Source organism: Notamacropus eugenii, chromosome 1 (assembly GCF_028372415.1).
Source record: "Notamacropus eugenii isolate mMacEug1 chromosome 1, mMacEug1.pri_v2, whole genome shotgun sequence".
Taxonomy (NCBI): Eukaryota; Metazoa; Chordata; class Mammalia; order Diprotodontia; family Macropodidae; genus Notamacropus; species Notamacropus eugenii.
In genome coordinates, this window is record NC_092872.1 from 697,930,000 (window position 1) to 697,949,253 (window position 19,254).

The 19,254-nt window shown below is 38.5% G+C and overlaps 1 protein-coding gene and 1 pseudogene across 1 annotated transcript in view; both read left to right on the top strand.

Moving 5' to 3' along the window:
- DNAAF1 (dynein axonemal assembly factor 1) overlaps positions 1 to 19,254 on the top strand; it is a 38,529-nt gene that overhangs the window by 457 nt on the left and 18,818 nt on the right. Inside the window, exon 2 of the mRNA XM_072636179.1 lies at positions 112 to 239. Within this exon, the coding sequence (XP_072492280.1) occupies positions 119 to 239 (121 nt within the window). The 5' untranslated portion in view covers positions 112 to 118. The remainder of the gene's footprint in view (positions 1 to 111; positions 240 to 19,254) is intronic.
- Positions 3,711 to 4,608, top strand: LOC140521293 (large ribosomal subunit protein eL8 pseudogene; annotated as a pseudogene).

Here is a 19,254-nt window from a genome sequence, read left to right on the forward strand (position 1 = left end):
TCTCCAGCACTTGGCTAGTCCCAGCCCTGGGGAGGAGCGCCTTTGGAGGATCACTTCTAAGATGCGGGGAGACAGAGCCCGCTTGACCTGGACCCACGTCTGTATTCGCAGATCCAAAATGCACCCGGAGTCCGGAGCTCCCGGCCCAGAAGATGGAACCGAGCAGGGCAGCGTGCCGCAGGGGAGCGTGCCGGAGGAGCCCGGGGAGCCTTCCAAGGCTGGGCCGAGAGACAGTGCAGGTAAGCTGCCGGGCAGAGCTGGGCTCACGCGGTGCCGCCACCGCGCTCCTTCCTGCAGGACCTTCGGGTTTTTACAGCGCGCTGTCGCACCCCAGAAAACCCCATCAATAAAACGTGGATTAAGCACCTGCTATTGTCAGAAAATATGCTGGCAATGGGCGTACAAAAAGAGGCCAAAAAGAGTCCCTGAAGGAGCTCGCAGTCTGTTGGGGGAGACGATATGCAAACAGATATATACGGAGAAGCTACATATAGAATTATAGGAAATAATGGACAGAGGGAAGGCACGAAAATTAAGAGGGACTGGAAAAGGCTTCCTGTCAACGATGAGATTTTAGTTGGGACTTGAAGGAAGCCAGCAGAGTCTGTCAGTAGAGTTGAGGAGGAAGAATGTTCTAGGCATGGGGGACAAGCCAGGGAAAAGGCTGGAATATCTTGTTCAGGGTCCCAAGAGTATGTGTTGGGTACTAGGTTCTAAAAAGACTAGAACGGTAGGAGAGGGCTAGTTTATTAAAGGTTTTGAATCCCAAACAAGAATAATTTATATTTGATCCTAGATGTGATAGCAGCCACCCCTTCTGGTCTACATCCTTTCAAAATCACTGTATGATGATGATGTATGTAAAATTATTATTCAGCTAAAAATATAGTTCAAAACAAAGGCACCATAACCTGTGGCCCAGAACACCTCAAACTCTGGGCTCACATGGACCTAGTCCAGTCTCGGGGGCTAAACCTAAAGATTAGTTTCTCTTAGGAAATAATGTTATTGTTGTTCAGTCATGTATGACTCTTTGTGACCCCATTCAGAGTATTCTTGGCATAGATATACTTTGGTTTGCCAGTTCATTTGACAGATGAAGAAACTGAGTCAAACAGGGTTAAGTGACTTGCGCAGGGTCATACAGTAAGTATCTGAGGTCAAATTTGAACTCGGATCTTCCTGATTTCAGGCCCATTGCCCTACCCACTTCACCATCTAACTCCTCCAGCAGATACATACCCACCCAGAGTTTTTGCTGGGAAATCTCCCAGTTTATGTTGTCTATGTTTCCACAGATATAGGCAACCACCTACCTAGCTGCTGTTCAATCAGATATTGTAGTTGGTAACCTAACTCTTGGTAACAAAATTGTGGTAACCCAAAATTGCCTCTATTTAATCCCAAAAGCAATGGAGAAAATGAACCTTATAATAAACTAAATAAAATAGAGAAACTCTTTTTAAAAAAAAGCCTACAATCAACACAATTCTCCCTCTTCATGAGTTCCATTTTTCTTTAAGGTTCTAGGTTCTTCCAGACTTAGCTATTCTGCGTGTTTTGACTCTGGAAAGGAACAGAACTTGGATTAGCCAGAGGCATGCTATTTATCTAAATTGTAGGATTCCACTGCCTGGGAAATCATCTTACAAGTAGGAGGTAGAGGTTTCAGGAATGAAATTGTCCATGCACTCAGGTCATGTGAGTGAGCACATGTATCTGTGATGTGTTTCTCCTGGATATTAAACCATCTAAAAAACTGTGTCCTCAGCTCTCTCTTCCCTGACCTATTGTCAGAAAAAGGAGATGAAAAGCCAAAAGTGACCAAGAATTCTCTTCTCAGCTGTATGATACTGGGCTCCCATGTACTTTTCAGGTCCCATGTGCTTCTGCCTGGGGGCAGCCATGAATGATTTCTGGAGGTGAGAGAGATGGTGGGGGAACCACTTGCTCCATTTCCATTCTCTGTTGGGGAAAAAAGTAGAAGGGAAAAGACTTCTGTCTGATCAATTGGATGATCTTACCAGGAAATGAAGTGTTGCTTGGAACCTTTGATTGGGTTGTGGTGACCCTTTTCTCCTTATTAGAAGACAAAAGACTACTGTAGGCTTTGGAGCAGATCTTGGTGCCTCCTTGGGACACTCCCAAGGTTTTAGTGAACTAGGGCTGGGCACTTATAATGAAATGGCTTATTTAGACTCTGGAACAGTGTTGTCAGAGAAGTCATTCCTTTAGGTTGGCTTTTAAAAGGAGTCTTCACTGAAGACTCAGGATTTTTTCTTTGCCTTATACTAATCAAGAGTGCAGCTGGTAGACAGTAGACAGAACTAACTCCTTTGATTAACCTCATCTATAATGAAATAGCATGGAAAGAAAAGTAGCAATAGAGTATTCTCCCCAAAGACATGGGCACCCGGGCAACATGTGGCTGGGGATTGAAAGGGTGAAACGGAGAGTCAGAATGGCTCAGTCACTGGCCCACGACTGCACCATTAGTAAGTGCTGGGATTCAAACCTGTGTCTATGGACTCCCAAGCTCTCCTTTATATAGGAGCCTCAGTTTGTTTACTTGTTCACTGAGGGTACTTATAATACTCACTACCCTAAGGGTTATTGGGAGGCACAAATGAGATAATAGCTTTATAGGCTTTAAAGCTTATATAAATGTGAGCTATTATTGTCTCCTACTTTGTGATTAGTCAGTATGTAGTCGAAGGGGAAAAAATCATGCTGTCAACTAAGCCTTTCATTTTAAACAAAAGTTTTAATCTCTTTTCTCACTAAACCCTATCTTTAAAGTTTTACTGATAAAATTGAAATGAACTGGTTTTGTGTGTCATCTCCTTAAATTAGTTCTCATTTCTCATGTTCATTCTTTATCAAGTAAATACATGCAATGTGATTCACAGATTTAAATATATATAATATATGTGTATATGTATTATACTATATGTGTATATATATTAAACTATATATATATATATATATATAGTTAGCTAACATTATTACCAATATTAAATAAGGCAAACAGCAAAAGAGGCATGGGCTCCCAAATTGAGAGCCCTAAATAAATTGTATTGGCCCTATTTTTCCTAAAATGGGAATTCTCATCTTCCCCTGTAATATAAGTAATGGTTCCATGAGAAAATATTAATGCTGGCAGTATTTTTCCCATTAAAATATTAAAGATGAAATTATGTATATATCTGAGATACTCATTTTGTGCAGCAATTTTTTTCAGCGTGAAAGTGAGTTTAATTTTCCAAATTTGATCTGATTTTCCTTTGTCTCAGGAATATAGCATATCCACATACGTACTAGATCAGCATTTATGGATTACATCAATATCTTCCAGCCCTCAAAATGTATCATGCACAGCCAAATAAGTTTAGAAGTCACTGTTCTATAGTAGTAGTTTTTCACTTCTGGATAGGGGGAAAGTCATAAAATATAACATTTTGTATACATGAAAGTTTAATTATACCTCATTCACTGCCATATGTTTCTTTTTTATCTGTTTTTTTCCCTCAATTACATGTAAGCAAAAATTTTTTAACATTCATTTTTTTAATTTTTGAGTTCCTTCTTCTTTTCCTTCCCCCTTCTTTGAGAAAGCAGTTTGATATAGATTGTATATATGCAGTCATTCAGAATATTTCTATTTTAGTCATGTTGCAAAAGAAAACAGAGATTTAAAAAAAAACTCAAGAATAATAAAGTTTGCTCGTTAAGCCGGCCAAGATGCCAAAGGGGAAGAAGGCCAAGGGGAAGAAGGTGGCTCCGGCCCCTGCTGTGGTAAAGAAGCAGGAGGCCAAGAAAGTGGTCAATCCTTTGTTTGAGAAACGACCCAAGAACTTTGGCATTGGTCAGGACATCCAGCCCAAAAGGGACCTTACTCGATTTGTCAAATGGCCTCGGTACATCAGACTGCAGCGTCAAAGGTCTATCCTTTATAAACGTTTGAAAGTCCCACTGGCAATTAACCAATTCACCCAAGCTTTGGATCGTCAGACAGCTACTCAGCTGCTTAAACTGGCTCACAAGTATAGACCAGAGACAAAGCAAGATAAGAAACAAAGGCTGCTGGCTCGGGCTGAACAAAAGGCTGCAGGCAAAGGAGACATCCCCACTAAGAGACCACCAGTCCTCAGAGCAGGTGTTAACACTGTTACTACCCTGGTAGAAAACAAGAAAGCACAGTTGGTAGTGATTGCACATGATGTGGACCCCATTGAGCTAGTGGTCTTCCTACCTGCCTTGTGCCGGAAAATGGGGGTTCCTTACTGTATTATCAAAGGTAAAGCCAGACTGGGTCGCTTAGTTCACAGAAAGACCTGCACAAGCATTGCCTTCACACAGGTTAACCCTGAAGATAAGGGAGCTTTGGCTAAGCTGGTAGAAGCCATCAAAACCAATTACAACGACAGATATGATGAGATCCGTCGTCACTGGGGTGGCAATGTTCTGGGTCCAAAATCAGTGGCTCGTATTGCCAAGCTGGAAAAGGAAAAAGCTAAGGAACTCGCAACCAAATTGGGTTAAATGTATATTTGACTTTTCCCTACATAAAAATAAAAATTTAAACAAAAAAAAAAAAAGAATAATAAAGTTTTAAAATCTGTACAAAGTTTTCAATCTGTATTAAGACTCCATCAGTTCTTTCTCTGGAGGTGGATAATTATTTTTCATCATAAGTCCTTCAGATCATGGGACTGCTGAAAATAGCTAAGTCATTCACAGTTAATCATCATACAATATTGCTGTAACTGTGTACATTGTCCTACTGGTTCTTCTCACTTCACTTTGCATCAGTTCATGTAAATCTTCCCAGGTTTTACTGAAAGCATCCTGCTGGTCATTTCTTAAAGCACAACAGTGTTCCATTATAATCATATCCCACAGCTTGTTCAGTCATTCTTCAATTAATGGGCAACCCCTCAATTTCCAATTCTTTTCCACCACAAAAAGAGATGCTATAAATATTTTTGTACATATATGTCCTTTTCCTTTTTCTTTAATGTCTTTGGTGTATAGACCTAGCAGTGGTATTGCTGGGTCAAAGAGTATACACAGTTTTATAGCCATTTAGGCATAATGCCAAATTGATCAGTTCACAGCTCCATCAATAGTCCATTAGTATACTTATCTAATACTATCATATTAGTCAATCTGATAGATGTGAGGTAGTACCTCAGAGTTGTTTCAATTTTCATTTCTCTAATCAATAGTGATTTAGAGCATTTTTTTATATTACTATAGATAGCTTTAATTTCTTCATCTGAAAACTGTCTATTCATATCCTTTGACTATTTATTAGTTGGGTAATAAATTGTATTCTTATAAATTTGACTCAGTTCTCTATATAGTTTAGAAATGAGTCCTTTATCAGAGAAAATTGCCATAAAGTTTTCACAGCTTCCTGTTTCCCTTATAATCTTAACTACATTGGGTTTTTTCATGCAAAAAATTTTTAATTTGATGTAAATACAAAAGTATCCATTTTGTATCCCATAGTGCTCTCTATCTCTTGTTTGATCATAAATTCCTGTCTTATCTATAAATCTGACAGGTAAAGTATTCCATGCTCTCCTAACTTACTTATGATGTCACCCTTTATGTCTAAATCACACACCAATTTCAACCTTAACTCAGTATATATTGTGAGATCTTGGTCTATACCTAATTTCCACCAAAGTGCTTTCCAGCTACTCCTGTAGTTTTTGATAAATAGTGAGTTCTTGTCCCAGAATCTTGGATCTTTGGTTTTGTTAAACACTAGATTATTCTGATTATTTACTACTGTGTATTATGTACCTAATCTATTCCGCTGATCCATCACTCTTATTTCTTAGTCAGAACCAGATTGTTTTGATGATTACCATTTTGTAATACAGTTTGAGATCTTGGACTCCTTAAAGCACCTCCCTTCCACATTTGTTTTCATTGATTTCCTTGATATTCTTGACCTTTTGTTCTCCCAGATGGATTATTTTTTCTAGCTCTGTAAAATAATTTTTTGTTAATTTGATTGAATTGAATATGTAAGGTAGGTAGAATTGTCATTTGTATTATATTGGCTTGACCTACCTATGAGCAATTAATATTTCTCCAGTTGTTTAAATCTGACTTTATTTGTGTGAAAAGTGTTTTGTAATTGTGTTCATATAGTTCCTGGGTTTGTCTTGGCCAGTCAACTGCCAAGCATTTTACATTGTCTGCAGTTATTCTAAGTGAAATTTCTCTTTCTATTTCTTCCTGCTGGACTTTGTTGATAATATATACAAATGATGATGATGATTTATGTGGGCTTATTTCATATCCTGCAAGTTTGTTGAAGTTATTCTTTATTTCAAGTAGTATTTTTAGTCAGTTCTCGAGGATATTCTAAGTTTACCATCATATCATCTGCAAAGGGTCATGATGTCGTTTCCTTATTGCCTATTCTAATTCCTTCAATTTCCTTTTCTTCTTGCTATAGTTGGCATTTCTAGAACAATATTGAATAATAATAGTCATGATGGGCATCCTTGCTTCACCCCAGATCTTATTGAAAAGGCTTCTAGCTTATCCCCATTACAGATAATATTTTATGATGGTTTTAGATAGGTACCACTCATCATTTTAAGGAAAGCATCATTATTCCTATGCTTTCTAGTGTTTTTAATAAAAAGGTGTATTGGATTTTGTCAAAAGCTTTTTTCACATCTGTTGAGGTAATCATATGATTTCTGTTCATTTTGTTGTTGACGTGGTTGAGTATGCCGGTAGTTTTTCTACTATTGAACCAGCCCTGCATTTCTAGTATAAATCCCAATTGGTCAAAATTGGTTAAAATTTCTGCAGCAACATTCATTAATTGATCTATAGTTTTCTTTTTCTATTTTTGCTCTTCCTGGTCTAGATAGCAGCACCACTGTTGTGTTGTAAAATGAATTTGGTAGGACTCTTTCCTCTACTTTTCCAAATAGTTTATTTAGTATTAGAATTAATTGTTCTTTAAGTGTTTGGTAGAACTCACTTGTGAACCTATTTGGTCCTGGCAGTTTTTTCTTAGATAGCTCCTTTATGACTTGTTCAATTTCTTTTTCTAAGAGTTATTTAAATATTCTATTTCTTCTCCTGTTAATCTGGGCAATTTATATATTTATAAATATTCATCTATTTTACTTAGATTGTCAGATTAATTGGTATATAACTGGGCAGAATAGCTCCTAAAAATTGCTTTAATTCATCTTCATTGGTGGTGAATTCACTCTTTTCATTTTTGATACTGGTGATCTGATTTCCTTTGTTTAATCAAATTATGTAATTATTTATTCATTTTATTATTCCCCCCCCCTCCCAAACCAGCTGCTACTTTTATTCATTAATTCAATAGTTTTCTTACTTTCAATTTTATTAATCTCTCCTTTGATTTTCAAAATTTTCAATTTGGTGTTTAATTGGGTATTTAAAATTTGTTTTTCTTGTAGTTTTTTTAGTTGCATGCCCAATTGATTGATCAGCTTTTTCCCTATTTTATTGATGTCAGTTTGTAGAGATATAGACTTTCCCTTAAGTACTGCTTTGGTTTTATCCTATAAATTTTGATATGTTGTCCCATTGTTGTCATTCTCTTCAATGAAATTGTTTATTATTTCTATGATTTGTTCTTTGACCCACTTATTCTTTAGGATTAGATTATTTAGCTTCCATTAATTTTTAATATGTGTATCCACTTTCCTTTATTAAATATAATTTTATTTCATTATGGTCTGAAAAGGATGCATTTAATATTTCTGTTTTTCTGAATTTGGTTGTGAGGTTTTTAACGCTTTAATACATGGTCACTTTTTGTGAAGATGCCATGAATAGTTGAGAAAAAAATATATACTTTCTGTTCCCATTGTGTTTTCTCCTGAGGTGTATATCATATCTAACTTTTCTAAAATTCTATTCATCTCTTTAACTTCTTTCTTGTTTATATTATGATTAGATTTATCTAATACAGTTTTACTTTCTATTTCCTCTTATAACTCATTTAACTTTTCTTTTAAGAATTTGGATGCTATGCTGTTTGGTACATATATGTTCAATATTACTTCATTGCCTATGGTATTTTTTTAACAAAATATAGTTTCCCTGTGTATCTCTTTTAATTGAGTCTGTTATTGCTTTTGCAATATCCTTTATCAATATTTATATTGATAATATTTATCAGAGATCTGCAGTATTTGCAGATCTGCAGTACTTATCTGAGATCATGATAACTGTGCCTGCTTTTACCTCAGCTGAAGCAAAATAGATTATGCTCCAGCCCATTTTTAACTCTGTGTGTCTATCTGTTTCAAGTGTGTTTTGTGTAAACAACATACTGTTGTATCCTGTTGTTTAATCCATTCTGCAATTCACTTCCATTTTATGGGTGAGTTCATCCCATTCACAATCACAATTATGATTATTAATTATGTTTTTATTTCCATCCTGTTTTTTCCCTGTTTTTCCTTCTCTTTCTCTCTTTACCTTTTCCCTTAAGTCTGTTTCACTTCTAATCACTGCCTCTCTTAATCTGCCTTCCCTTCCATCAACCTCCCTCCTCTTCTCTTATTCCTTTCTCCTGTTTCTTCCCTATGGTGTAAGATAAGATTTCTGTACCCAATTGAGTTTGAGTGTTATTGCCTCTTTGAGTGGATTTCAGTGAGAGTAAGGTTTAAGTATTGTCCACCAACTCCCCCCTCATTTTCTCCTCCATTGTAAAAGCTCTTCAATATACATATTTTTTGTGAGACAATTTCCCCGATTCTTCCTCTTTCTTTCTCCCTTTCCCAGAGCATCCCCTTTTCCCACCTGTTAAATTTTTTTAATGTTTATTTATTTATTTTTAGTTTTCAACATTCATTTCCACAAAATTTTGAGTTCCAAATTTTCTCCCTGTCTCTCCCCTCCTCCCATCCCAAAACACCGAGCATTCTGAATACCCCTTCCCCCAATCTACCCTCCCTTCTAACACCCCTCCCTTCCCTTATCCCCATCTTCTCTCTTCTCTTGTAGGGCAAGATAAATTTCTGTACCCCATTACCTGTATTTCTTATTTCCCAGCTGTACACAAAAACAATTCTCAAAGTCCTCTATTTCATTGAAAGACCATTTTTTCCCCTGAAGTATTATACTCAGTTTTGCTGGGTAGGTGATTCTTGGTTTTAGTCCTAGTTCCTTTGACTTCTGGAATATCATATTCTATACCCTTCTATCCCTTAATGTAGAAGCTGCTAGATCTTGTGTTATCCTGATTGTATTTCCACAATACTTGAATTGTTTCTTTCTAGCTGCTTGCAATGTTTTCTCCTTGACCTGGGAACTCTGAAATTTGGCTACAATATTCCTAGGAGTATCTCTTTTTGGGTCTCGAATGTTGGATTCTTTCAATATTTATTTTGCCCTCTGGTTCTATGATATCAGGGCAGTTTTCCTTGATAATTTCATGAAAGATGATGTCTAGGCTCTTTTTTTGATCATGACTTTCAGGTAGTCCCATAATTTTTAAAATTGTCTCTCCTGGATCTGTTTTACAGATCAGTTGTTTTTCCAATGAGGTATTTCACATTATCTTCTATTTTTTTCATTCTTTTGGTTTTGTTTTGTAATTTCTTGGTTTCTGATAAAGTCATTAGCTTCCATCTGCTCCACTCTCATTTTTAAAGAACTATTTTCTTCAGTGAACTTTTGAACCTCCTTTTCCATTTGGCTAATTCTGCTTTTTAAAGCCTTCTTCTCCTCGGCTTTTTGAACCTCTTTTTCCAGTTGAGTTAGCCTATTTTTAGAGGTGTTATTTTCTTCAGCATTTTTTTGGGTCTCCTTTTGCAAGTTGTTGAGTTGCTTTTCATGATTTTCTTGCATCTCTCACATTTCTCTTCCCAATTTTTCCTCCACCTCTCTTGCTTGATTTTCAAAATCTTTTTTGAGCTCTCCCATGGCCTGAGACCATTGCATATTTATTTTGAAGACCTCTAATGGTAAGCATTATTCTTCCTCATCTGAAAGGATGGAAGGAAATACCTGTTCACCAAGAAAGTAACCTTTTATAGTCTTATTTTTTTTCCCTTTTTTGGGCATTTTCCCAGCCAGTTACTTGACTTTAGAGTCCTTTGTCAAGAGGAGGGTATACTATGGGGACCTGTAAGTTCTTAGTTTCTCTAAGGTGACACAATCAAGGGAGAGGAGTTTGCTCCCTGGCAGGGCCCACGACTAAGATTCAGATCAGCTGCTTGATTCCCCCAGGGGCTTCAGGCAGGGGTGGGGCCATCACTCAGGGCTGAGGTTCAGAGCAGCTGCTCAATTCCCCCAGGGCCTTTAGAGTGAGAGCTCCACAAAGGGATGCTGCTGCTGATGCCACCTCCTGGGACTAGGGCCAGGGAGGGACCCTACTCCCCTCCTGCCCTTAGAAAAAGCCATTTCACTGACCTCCAACGCTCTATTTGGCACCTATGGGCTGAGGGATCTGGGAGCCTCTGATCCTGCCCCCAAGGCCTGCTCCGGTCCCACTCCCCCAGGTGCCACAGCAAAGGTTGGACTGTGCTCCATCCCCCATCCAGTGCAACTGACCTTTCCTGTCGGCCCTCCAGGCCACCCTGGGCTGGAAATCTCTTTCACTCTGTTGTTCTGTGGCTTCTACTGCTCTACAATTTTCCAAGAGTCATTTTTTACAGGTATTTTATGGGCTGTGGGGGAAGAGCTAGCGTTATGTGCATCTTTCTACTCCGCCATCTTGGCTCCATCCACCCGTTAAATTTTTTATATAAACTTCTCATAGTCAACTCACATCTATGCCCTCTGTCTATGTATACTCATTCTAAGTGCCCTAATAATGATAAAGTTCATAGAACTTACAAATATCATCTTCTCATATAAGAATGTAAACATTTTAATCTTTTTGATTCGCTTATGATTTCTCTTTCATGTTTATCTTTGATGCTTCTTTTGAGTTATATATTTGAAAGTTATTTTCTATTGAGTTCTAGTCTTTTCATCAGAAAGGCTTAAAAGTCTTTTATTTCATTAAATGTCTAATTTGTTCTCCTGAAGGACTGTACTCAGTTTTGCTAGATAGATTTTTCTTGATTGTAAGAATAGTTCCTTTGCTTTCTAGACTTTTATATTCCAAACCCTCTGATCTTTTAATGTGAAAGCTGCTAAATTTTGTGATCCTGACTGTGGCTGCACAATATTTAAATTGTTTCTTACTGGTTTCTTTTAATATATTCTCCTTGACCTTGGAGCCCTGAAATTTGGATATGATATTCCTGGGAGTTTGCATTTTGGGGACTCTTTCAGGTGGTAATTGGTGGATTCTTTTGATTTCTGTCTTACCCTCCCTCTGGATCTAAGATATGGGAGCAATTTTCCTTGATCATTTCTTGAAATTTCATGTCAAGGCTCTTTTTTCTTGACGATAGCGTTTAAGATAGTCCGAGAATTCTTGAAATATGTTTCTTCTCAACATTTTTTAGGTCAGTTGTTTTCAATGATATATTTCACATTTTCATCTATTTTTTCATTCTTTTGGTTTTTTGTTTGGTTTTGGTTTTATTGTTTCTTGGTGTTTCATGGAGTCATTAGCTTCCACTTGCCCAATTCTCCTTTTTAAGGAGTTCTCCTCTTCAGTGGATTTTTGTGCCTCTTTTTGCTGTTTAGCCAATTCTGTTTCTCAAGGCATTACTTTCTTCAGGGTTTTTGTTGTTGTTGCTGCTGTTGTTGTGCTTTGTTTACCAAGCTATTGACCCTCTTTTTATGATCTTATTGCATTATTCTCATTTCTTATCCCTCATATACTCATATCTTATCTTTCTTAGTTGACTTTAAATCCTTTTTGAACTCTTCTAGTAGCTTTTTACTGTCTTGTAAAAATTCACATTTTTCTTTGAGACTTTGCTTGTAGCCACTTTGATATCATTGCCTTATTTTGGGTTTGTGTCTTTATCTTCCTTGCACCATGGTAATTGGTTATGGTCAAGTTTTTGTTGTTGTTGTTGTTTGCTTACGTTTTCAGCTTATTTCTTGGGTTTTAACTTTGTGTTAAAGTTGGGCTCTTCTCCCAGAGTGGAGGGGGCACTGTCCTAAGTTTTAAGCCTATCATGCTGCTATTTTCAGAGCTAGCTCTGGAGGTCTATAGATTTTCAATGCTTCTAAAGTGGTATGATAGGGACAGGTGTGGTCACTGTTCTCCTGACCTTTACCCAGGTCTTTACCCAGGAAAGGACCTTCTTTCCTTGTAACCACAGGGATAGCACTCCTCCTGGCACTGGAAATGTAGGCATAATTGCTGGAGCTTGCCTCTGTCTTGGAATTGAGACCCGAGTCTCTACTCCCCCATGTACTCCCCCATGAACAACCACAAGCACTCCTTTCTGCCCTGAAATCATGACCAAGATTCCCACTCCCATGAAGCTGCAAGTGCTGTGGGTCCTTTTAGACCTTGGATTGCAACCAGGAGCTGCATACGATCATTACAACAGGGTCCTGAACCCAGCACCAACACAGGGTCCCCTGAATTCTCCTTCTGACCAATTGTTCAGGCCCCCACTGTGGGCTGAGAGCTCCTGGAGCTCTGCCCCCAATGCAGCCACCTTAAGGCATTGCCAGTGCTGTGCTTCCAGGGCCCAGCAGTACCCTATGAGACAGACTTTTCCTGTCAACCTCCTAAGTTGTCTTGGATTAAGAAATTATTTCACCCCCTACTTTTATCAGTTCTGCCGCTCCAGAATTCGATTTGAGGTGTTACTTTTAGAATTGTTTGGAGAGGCCCCACATGTACATATTTTAGTAATGACATTGATAAGCTATAGAAAGTCTAGAGGAGAGCAACTATGACAGGGATGGAGCTGAAATTCGTAATCAAAGGAACTTGAGATATTCAACATGTACAAGAGAAGACTGTTTAAAGAGATGTAAATAGGATCTGTCCTCCAGTATTTGACAGGCTGTCATGTGAAAGAGGGAACAGATTTGTCCTATTTGGCCACCACAGGACAGAATTAGGAAGGTCGTCAAGAGAACAATTAGGCATCAAAGTCATCCAAATAGGAAATGGGATTTCTCTTACCAGAGGGATGCCAAAAAGGTTGGATGACCTTTTATCAGGTTTTCATCACTGTAAGGATTCTTTTTCATGTATGAATTGGACAATTAGACTCACAGAGGTCTCTATGACTAGAGTCCTCATACTTCTAATGCTGAGAATGACTGATTCAATTGTAACGGCTCATTTGTAAGGAATAACAAGAGCATATGCTTCTGTAATCTCTATTTACCAAGAGCTTTACTCACAACAGCCTGATGAGAGGGTTGGTACAACCATAATTGTACCCATTTTAAAGAGGAGGAAGCTGAGGCTCACAGAGGTTGTGACTTGCTCAGTCACAGGGCTAGTAAGCAGCACAGCCAGACTTGAACCTGTAGTCTTTGGATCTCAAATCTAATTTCATTCTGCTGCACCATGCCACCTTCCTCAGTAAGCCAATGGAATTTGAGCTAAAAGATTCATGCTGGGACAAAGACCTAGGGATCAGTGGAAGATATTCTTTCTTCTATTCTTAATCTCTTAGAAAATAATGACCTTCCGTCTCTATAGATGCTTGTGCTACCTACCTTATGGGAAAGCTTTTTTATAAAAAGTGCTATGGGTGTGTATATTGTTCCTTTTGTGTTTCCTAATGATATTGTACTTGATGTACCTCTCTAGTGAAAAACACCAAGAAAATGCAGGAATCCATCTGAAAAACAGAACCAGTTTTTCTGCCCTTGTTATGAAACCATTGTCTTTGAACCTCTAAAATTTCATTCATTTAGCGCCATGCATGACACATGGGTCTCCTAGTAGGATTTTGTTTTTAGATGTTTGTTTTCCATTTGACAGACAGATGAGAAAAGTGCACACTGCTGAGATGATGAGGGGACTTCTCAAGGTTTCCACAGAGCTTTAGTTTCAGAGGCTAGGTCTTAAGCTCAGTTTAGCTGATTCATGCCAGTGTTCTTTCTCCTATTCCATGCTACGTTAGAAGAAACACTAGTGGCCCTTAGCAGCCCCTTAGAACTCCCCTGCCACCTGACATCTAAAGAACATGTGCAGGCAGAGCCTGCAGAGTAAAAGCAGGGATTTCCTTGAGTTCTCTCTCATATCCCTCCAAATAACTAAAAATGACTCTAAACAAATTCTAGAGTAGGAGAATCCATAAAATGACAGAGTGAAACAAAATTTCCAACCCAAGACAACTGGGAAGGTCAACAGGAAAGGTCTATCGCACCAGTCTAAGAGAGGAGCTCAGTCCAGTGTAGGCCAATGCAGGCACAGACAGGGCCAGAGCATGTCTCAGGGGACTGAGTCACTGGCAGCAACCCACAAATACCAAAGACAACTTAGAAGGTCAGTAGGAAAGGTCTGTGGGACTTGGATGAGAGAGGAGCGTGGTCTGGCTCCAGTCCCAGACCAGTGGTGGTGGCAGCAGCAGCAGTAGTGACTGCTTCTGGAGCTCTCAACCCACAGATGGTGGGGGGATCAAGCAACTGATCAGAGGGGGACTGCAGAGATCTCTTTGCTGGTGCTGAGGCAGGATTCTCTTGCTTTGCCCTTGCTTGGATCTCAGTCACAGTCCTGGGTGGTAATCCTGGGGCAAAAAGGAGTGCTGGCATGGCAGAGCTTGTGGTGGCTGTGGAGAGGAAATCCTCCTCATAGTTCCAAGGCAGGAAAAAGTGCTTATGGTAACTCACATACCAGAGCACAAATCAGGAGAGGAGTAAACACCTCTCTGTTGATCATACAACCTTGGAAGAACTAAAAAAGGTCCCTAGAAATATCTCCAAAAACAGCTGTGCAAAACCCCTGAAGCTTGGGACAATGCACTCTCCACTCTGAAAGCAGAGTCCTACCTTAACAAAGAGCTTAAAAAGTCAAGTAATTGTCTGGGAAAATGACCAAACAGTGGGGGAAAAAATCAGACTATAGAATCTTACTGTGGTGATAAGGAAGAACAAAACATACAACCAAAAAAAGACAAAAACATCAAAGCTCCTATTTCAAAGCCTCCAAGAGAAATATGAATTGGTCTCAGGTCATAGAGCTCAAAAAAGGATTGTGAAAATCAAGTGAGAGAAGTAGAGGAAAATTTGGGTAGAGAAATGAGAATGATGCAAGAAAATCATGAAAAATGAGTCAACTGCTTGCTAAAGGAGTCCCCCAACAATCCTGAAGAAAAAAACACTTTAAAAAATAGACTAATCCAAATGGCAAAAGAGGTCCAAAAAGCCAGTGAGGAGAAGAATGCCTTAAAAAGCAGAAATGCCCAAATGAAAAAGGAGGTCCAAAAACTCACTGAGGAAAATAATTCCTTAGAAATTAGAATCAAGCAAATGGAAGTTAATGACCCTATGAGAAATCAAGAAATTATAAAACAAAACCAAAAGAATAAAAAAATAGAAGACAATGTGAAACCTCTTATTGGAAAAACAACTGACCTGGGAATAGATCCAGGAGAGATAATTTTAAAATTATTGAACTACCTGAAAGTCATTATCAAAAAAAGAGCTTAGATATCATCTTTCAAGAAATTATCAAGGAAAAATGCCCTGATATTCTAGAACTGAAGGGAAAAGTAGAAATGTTAAGAATCTACCAATCACCTTTTGAAAGAGATTCTAAAAGGAAAACTCCTAGGAATATTGTAGCCAAATTCCAGAGTTCTCAGGTCAAGGAGAAAATATTGCAAGCAGCTAGAAAGAAACAATTCAAGTATTATGGAAACACAATCAGGATAATGCAAAATTCAGCTGCTTTTACTTTAAGAGACCAGAGGGTCTGGAACATGATATTCTTGAGGTTAAAGGAGCTAGAATTAAAGCCAAAAATCACCTACTCAGCCAAACTGAGTATAATACTTTAAGGGAAAAAACTGACATTCAATGAAATAGAGAACTTTCAAGCATTCTTGATCAGAGTTGAATAGAAAATTGGATTTTCAAATACAAGAATGAAGAGAAGCATGAAAAGGGTAAACAAGAAAGAGAAATCATAAGCGACTTATTAAAGTTGAACTGTTTACATTCCCACATGAAAAGGTGATATTTGTAACTCATAAGACTTTTCTCAGTATTAGGGTACTTGGAGGGAATGTGTGTGTGTGTGTGTGTGTGTGTGTGTGTGTGTGTGTGTGTGTGTGTGTGTGTGTGTGTGTGTGTGTGTAGAGACAGACAGAGAAGCAGATAGACAGAGACAGAGAGATAGAGGGCACAGGGTGAGTTGAATATGAAGGGATGATATCTAAAAAATCAAATTAAAGGATGAGAGAGGAATGTACTGAGAGAAGGAGAAAAGGAGCAGTAGAATGGAGTAAATTATCTCACATAAAAGAAGCAAGAAGAAGTTTTTACAGCAAGGAGAAGGGGGGAGATGAGAAGGAATGAGTGAACCCTATTCCCATCAGATTTGACTGAAAGAGGGAATAACATACACAAACAATTGTATATGGAAATCTGTCTTACTCTATAGGAAACTAGGGGGAAAGGGGATAAGAGAGGAGGAATGATAGAAAAGGAGACAAATTGGAGGAGAAGGTAATCAGAAGCAAACACTTTTGAGGTGAGACAGGGTCAAAGGAGAGAATAGAATAAATGGGCAGAATAGGATGCAGGGAAATATAGTTAGTCTTTCACAACATGACTGTTATGGAAGTGTTTTGCATGATTACACATGTATCACCTACATCAAATAACTTGCCTTCTTAATTAGGGTAGGTGGGGAGGGAGGAAGGAAAGGAATGTGGAACTCAAAGTTTTAAAAACAAATGTTAAAAATTTTTACATGCAACTGGAAAATAAAACATGCAGACAATGGGATATAGAAATTGATATTACCCTACAGGAAAATAGAAGGGAAAGGGATGGTGGGGGGGTGGTAGAAGGGAGGACAGATTGGGGGAAGGGTTAATCAGAATGCATATTGTCTTAGGGTGGGGGAAGGGGAGAGATGAGGAGAAAATTTGGAACTCAAAATCTTGTGGAAGTGAATGTTGAAAATTAAAATTTAATTAATTAAAAATAATAATAAACACACACACAAAGAAGAATATGTGAAGTCTACTGTTAGAGACACCTGTGGGCATAGGAGGAGGAAAGAACAGTTCAAGACAGTTGAGAATGCTGTTGGCTCCAAGCAGAGGAAACAAGAAGGGAGCATGTTTATGGGAAAGTGACTGATGTATCAAAGTTAAGGAAAAGCATTTGCAGGAGAAAAAGGAGGTTTCACATGAATAAGTTCAGAAGGAGAAAAAATGGAGCTAGAAGTCTGTAATGTCGTCTAGAACTTTTCTCTTATGTGTGTACAGACAAACAAAAAGGGAAGCAGCTGGTAGTAATAGTACCAGGTTCAGAGTCGAAATTCTCAGTGTCTCGTCCCAGGTTTTACTGACAGGGCAAAGATCTGGGGCTTGATCCCCATGGATATTGCTCTAACATGGAATCAGGTAACCTGGTTTGGATCCTTACTGCCTCTGTGGTCATAGGCAGATTACCTAGCCTCTTAGTGTCACAGGCACCTGCACCACCTCACAGACATCTGGAAATACTTAAAGCAATGTGTGAGTATATTGTTATTAATATTCTATTATGCTGTAAATTCTCTGCAAAGTGTTATTGAGGACAGTGAACAGTTATGAGCAAGGGCTCACAATACAATGAGAAACAAGTTTAAAGAAACGTTGTTGAGAGACTTGACTAATTCACATCATGCTGAGAATGTTTAAGGATGAAACTGGAAGGACAACAAACAAAAAATAAAAAATACCTGTAAAGATTTTTATACCAGTATATTTTACCATCAAGGACAACTGAATTATTGCATCTGGACTCTTAACGTCATGTTCCAGATATGCTTTTTGAAGAAGTAGAATCAAACAAAAGGGAAAAGCATCTGAACTAGGTCAGAATATGAAGAGGAGGTACTTGCTGGATGTGACATCGTTTTGAGAAATTGTTTGTCAGAGTATATGAAGGAGAGGGGATGATACCAAAAGGGTGAAAAAATCTTGGGCTTTTACTAAATTACTAAAAAGTAATTGAGAGATCATACTCCATATACTAACTCAGAAGGGAACAAGTAGGTTTTCTCAAGTGATATTCCACAGTAGAACTCATTTTTACCATCACACAATTGATATAACAGTGTAGAGAACACAAAATTGCGTTAGAATTAATTTGTTGACTATTAAAAACTATTTGATTCAATGAAGTAAAATTCTACTGCAAATACTTGGGAGAGGGTGAAGGAGGAGAGGAGTAACATGGTTGGACTATGCTTTAGAAAATCACTTTGGCAACTGAGAGGACGAGGGATTGGAGTGGGGAAAGTTGAGGCCAGGAGATTATCCAAAGAACTGTTGAATAGTCCAGGCATGAAGAGATGAAGGCCTGCCCCAGGTGGCAGCTATTTGAATGGAGAGAATAGGATGCCTAGGAAATCTGTTGTGAATGTGGAAAAACTTCATAACATATCAGATATGTGGGGTTAGAGAGAATGAGTAGAGGATGACTCCAAGATTCCAAACCTAGGTGAATAGTTGGTGCCCTCAGCAGTAAAGAGGGTTTGGGAAATAATTAGCTCTGCTTGGGACATAGTGAGGTTGAGATGTACATGGTACATTCGGTTTGAAATGTCCAGAAGGGAAATAAAGTATTAAAGTTAGGACTGAGGCTCAGGAGGGATATTAGTACTTGATATATAGATCTGGGAATCATCTACATAGAAATGATAATTGAATCCATGAGGCAATGAGCTCACCAAGCAAAACAATATAGAGGGGAAGAGCAGAGAGCCTGAGACAAATCAGTGGGAGACAGTCCACATCTTCCACCCAATCAAAATCCTCCTGACTGTTTTTACACACTCCTACTCCCCTTCCTTCCTCAACAAGTTCAGTGCCTCATTCACAGTTTTTCTCCTCCCCAATTCCTGCCCTCATACTAGGGAACTTCAACATACATACTAGTTCTCCTTCCACTACTCATCCTGCTCACTAACCATGACCATCTTCATCACTCTACCTGAGCCACACACAAATGTGGTCATGTCCTTGATCTTGTCATCATTTACAAATGTATCACCTCCATATTCAAGAATTCTAAAATCCCTCATATGACCATAATCCATTCTTTCCACTTCTCCCTCTGCCCTCCTTTAACAAACCCTCCTTTTTGTCCACACAATGATCTCCAATCCCTTGCCCTCTCAAT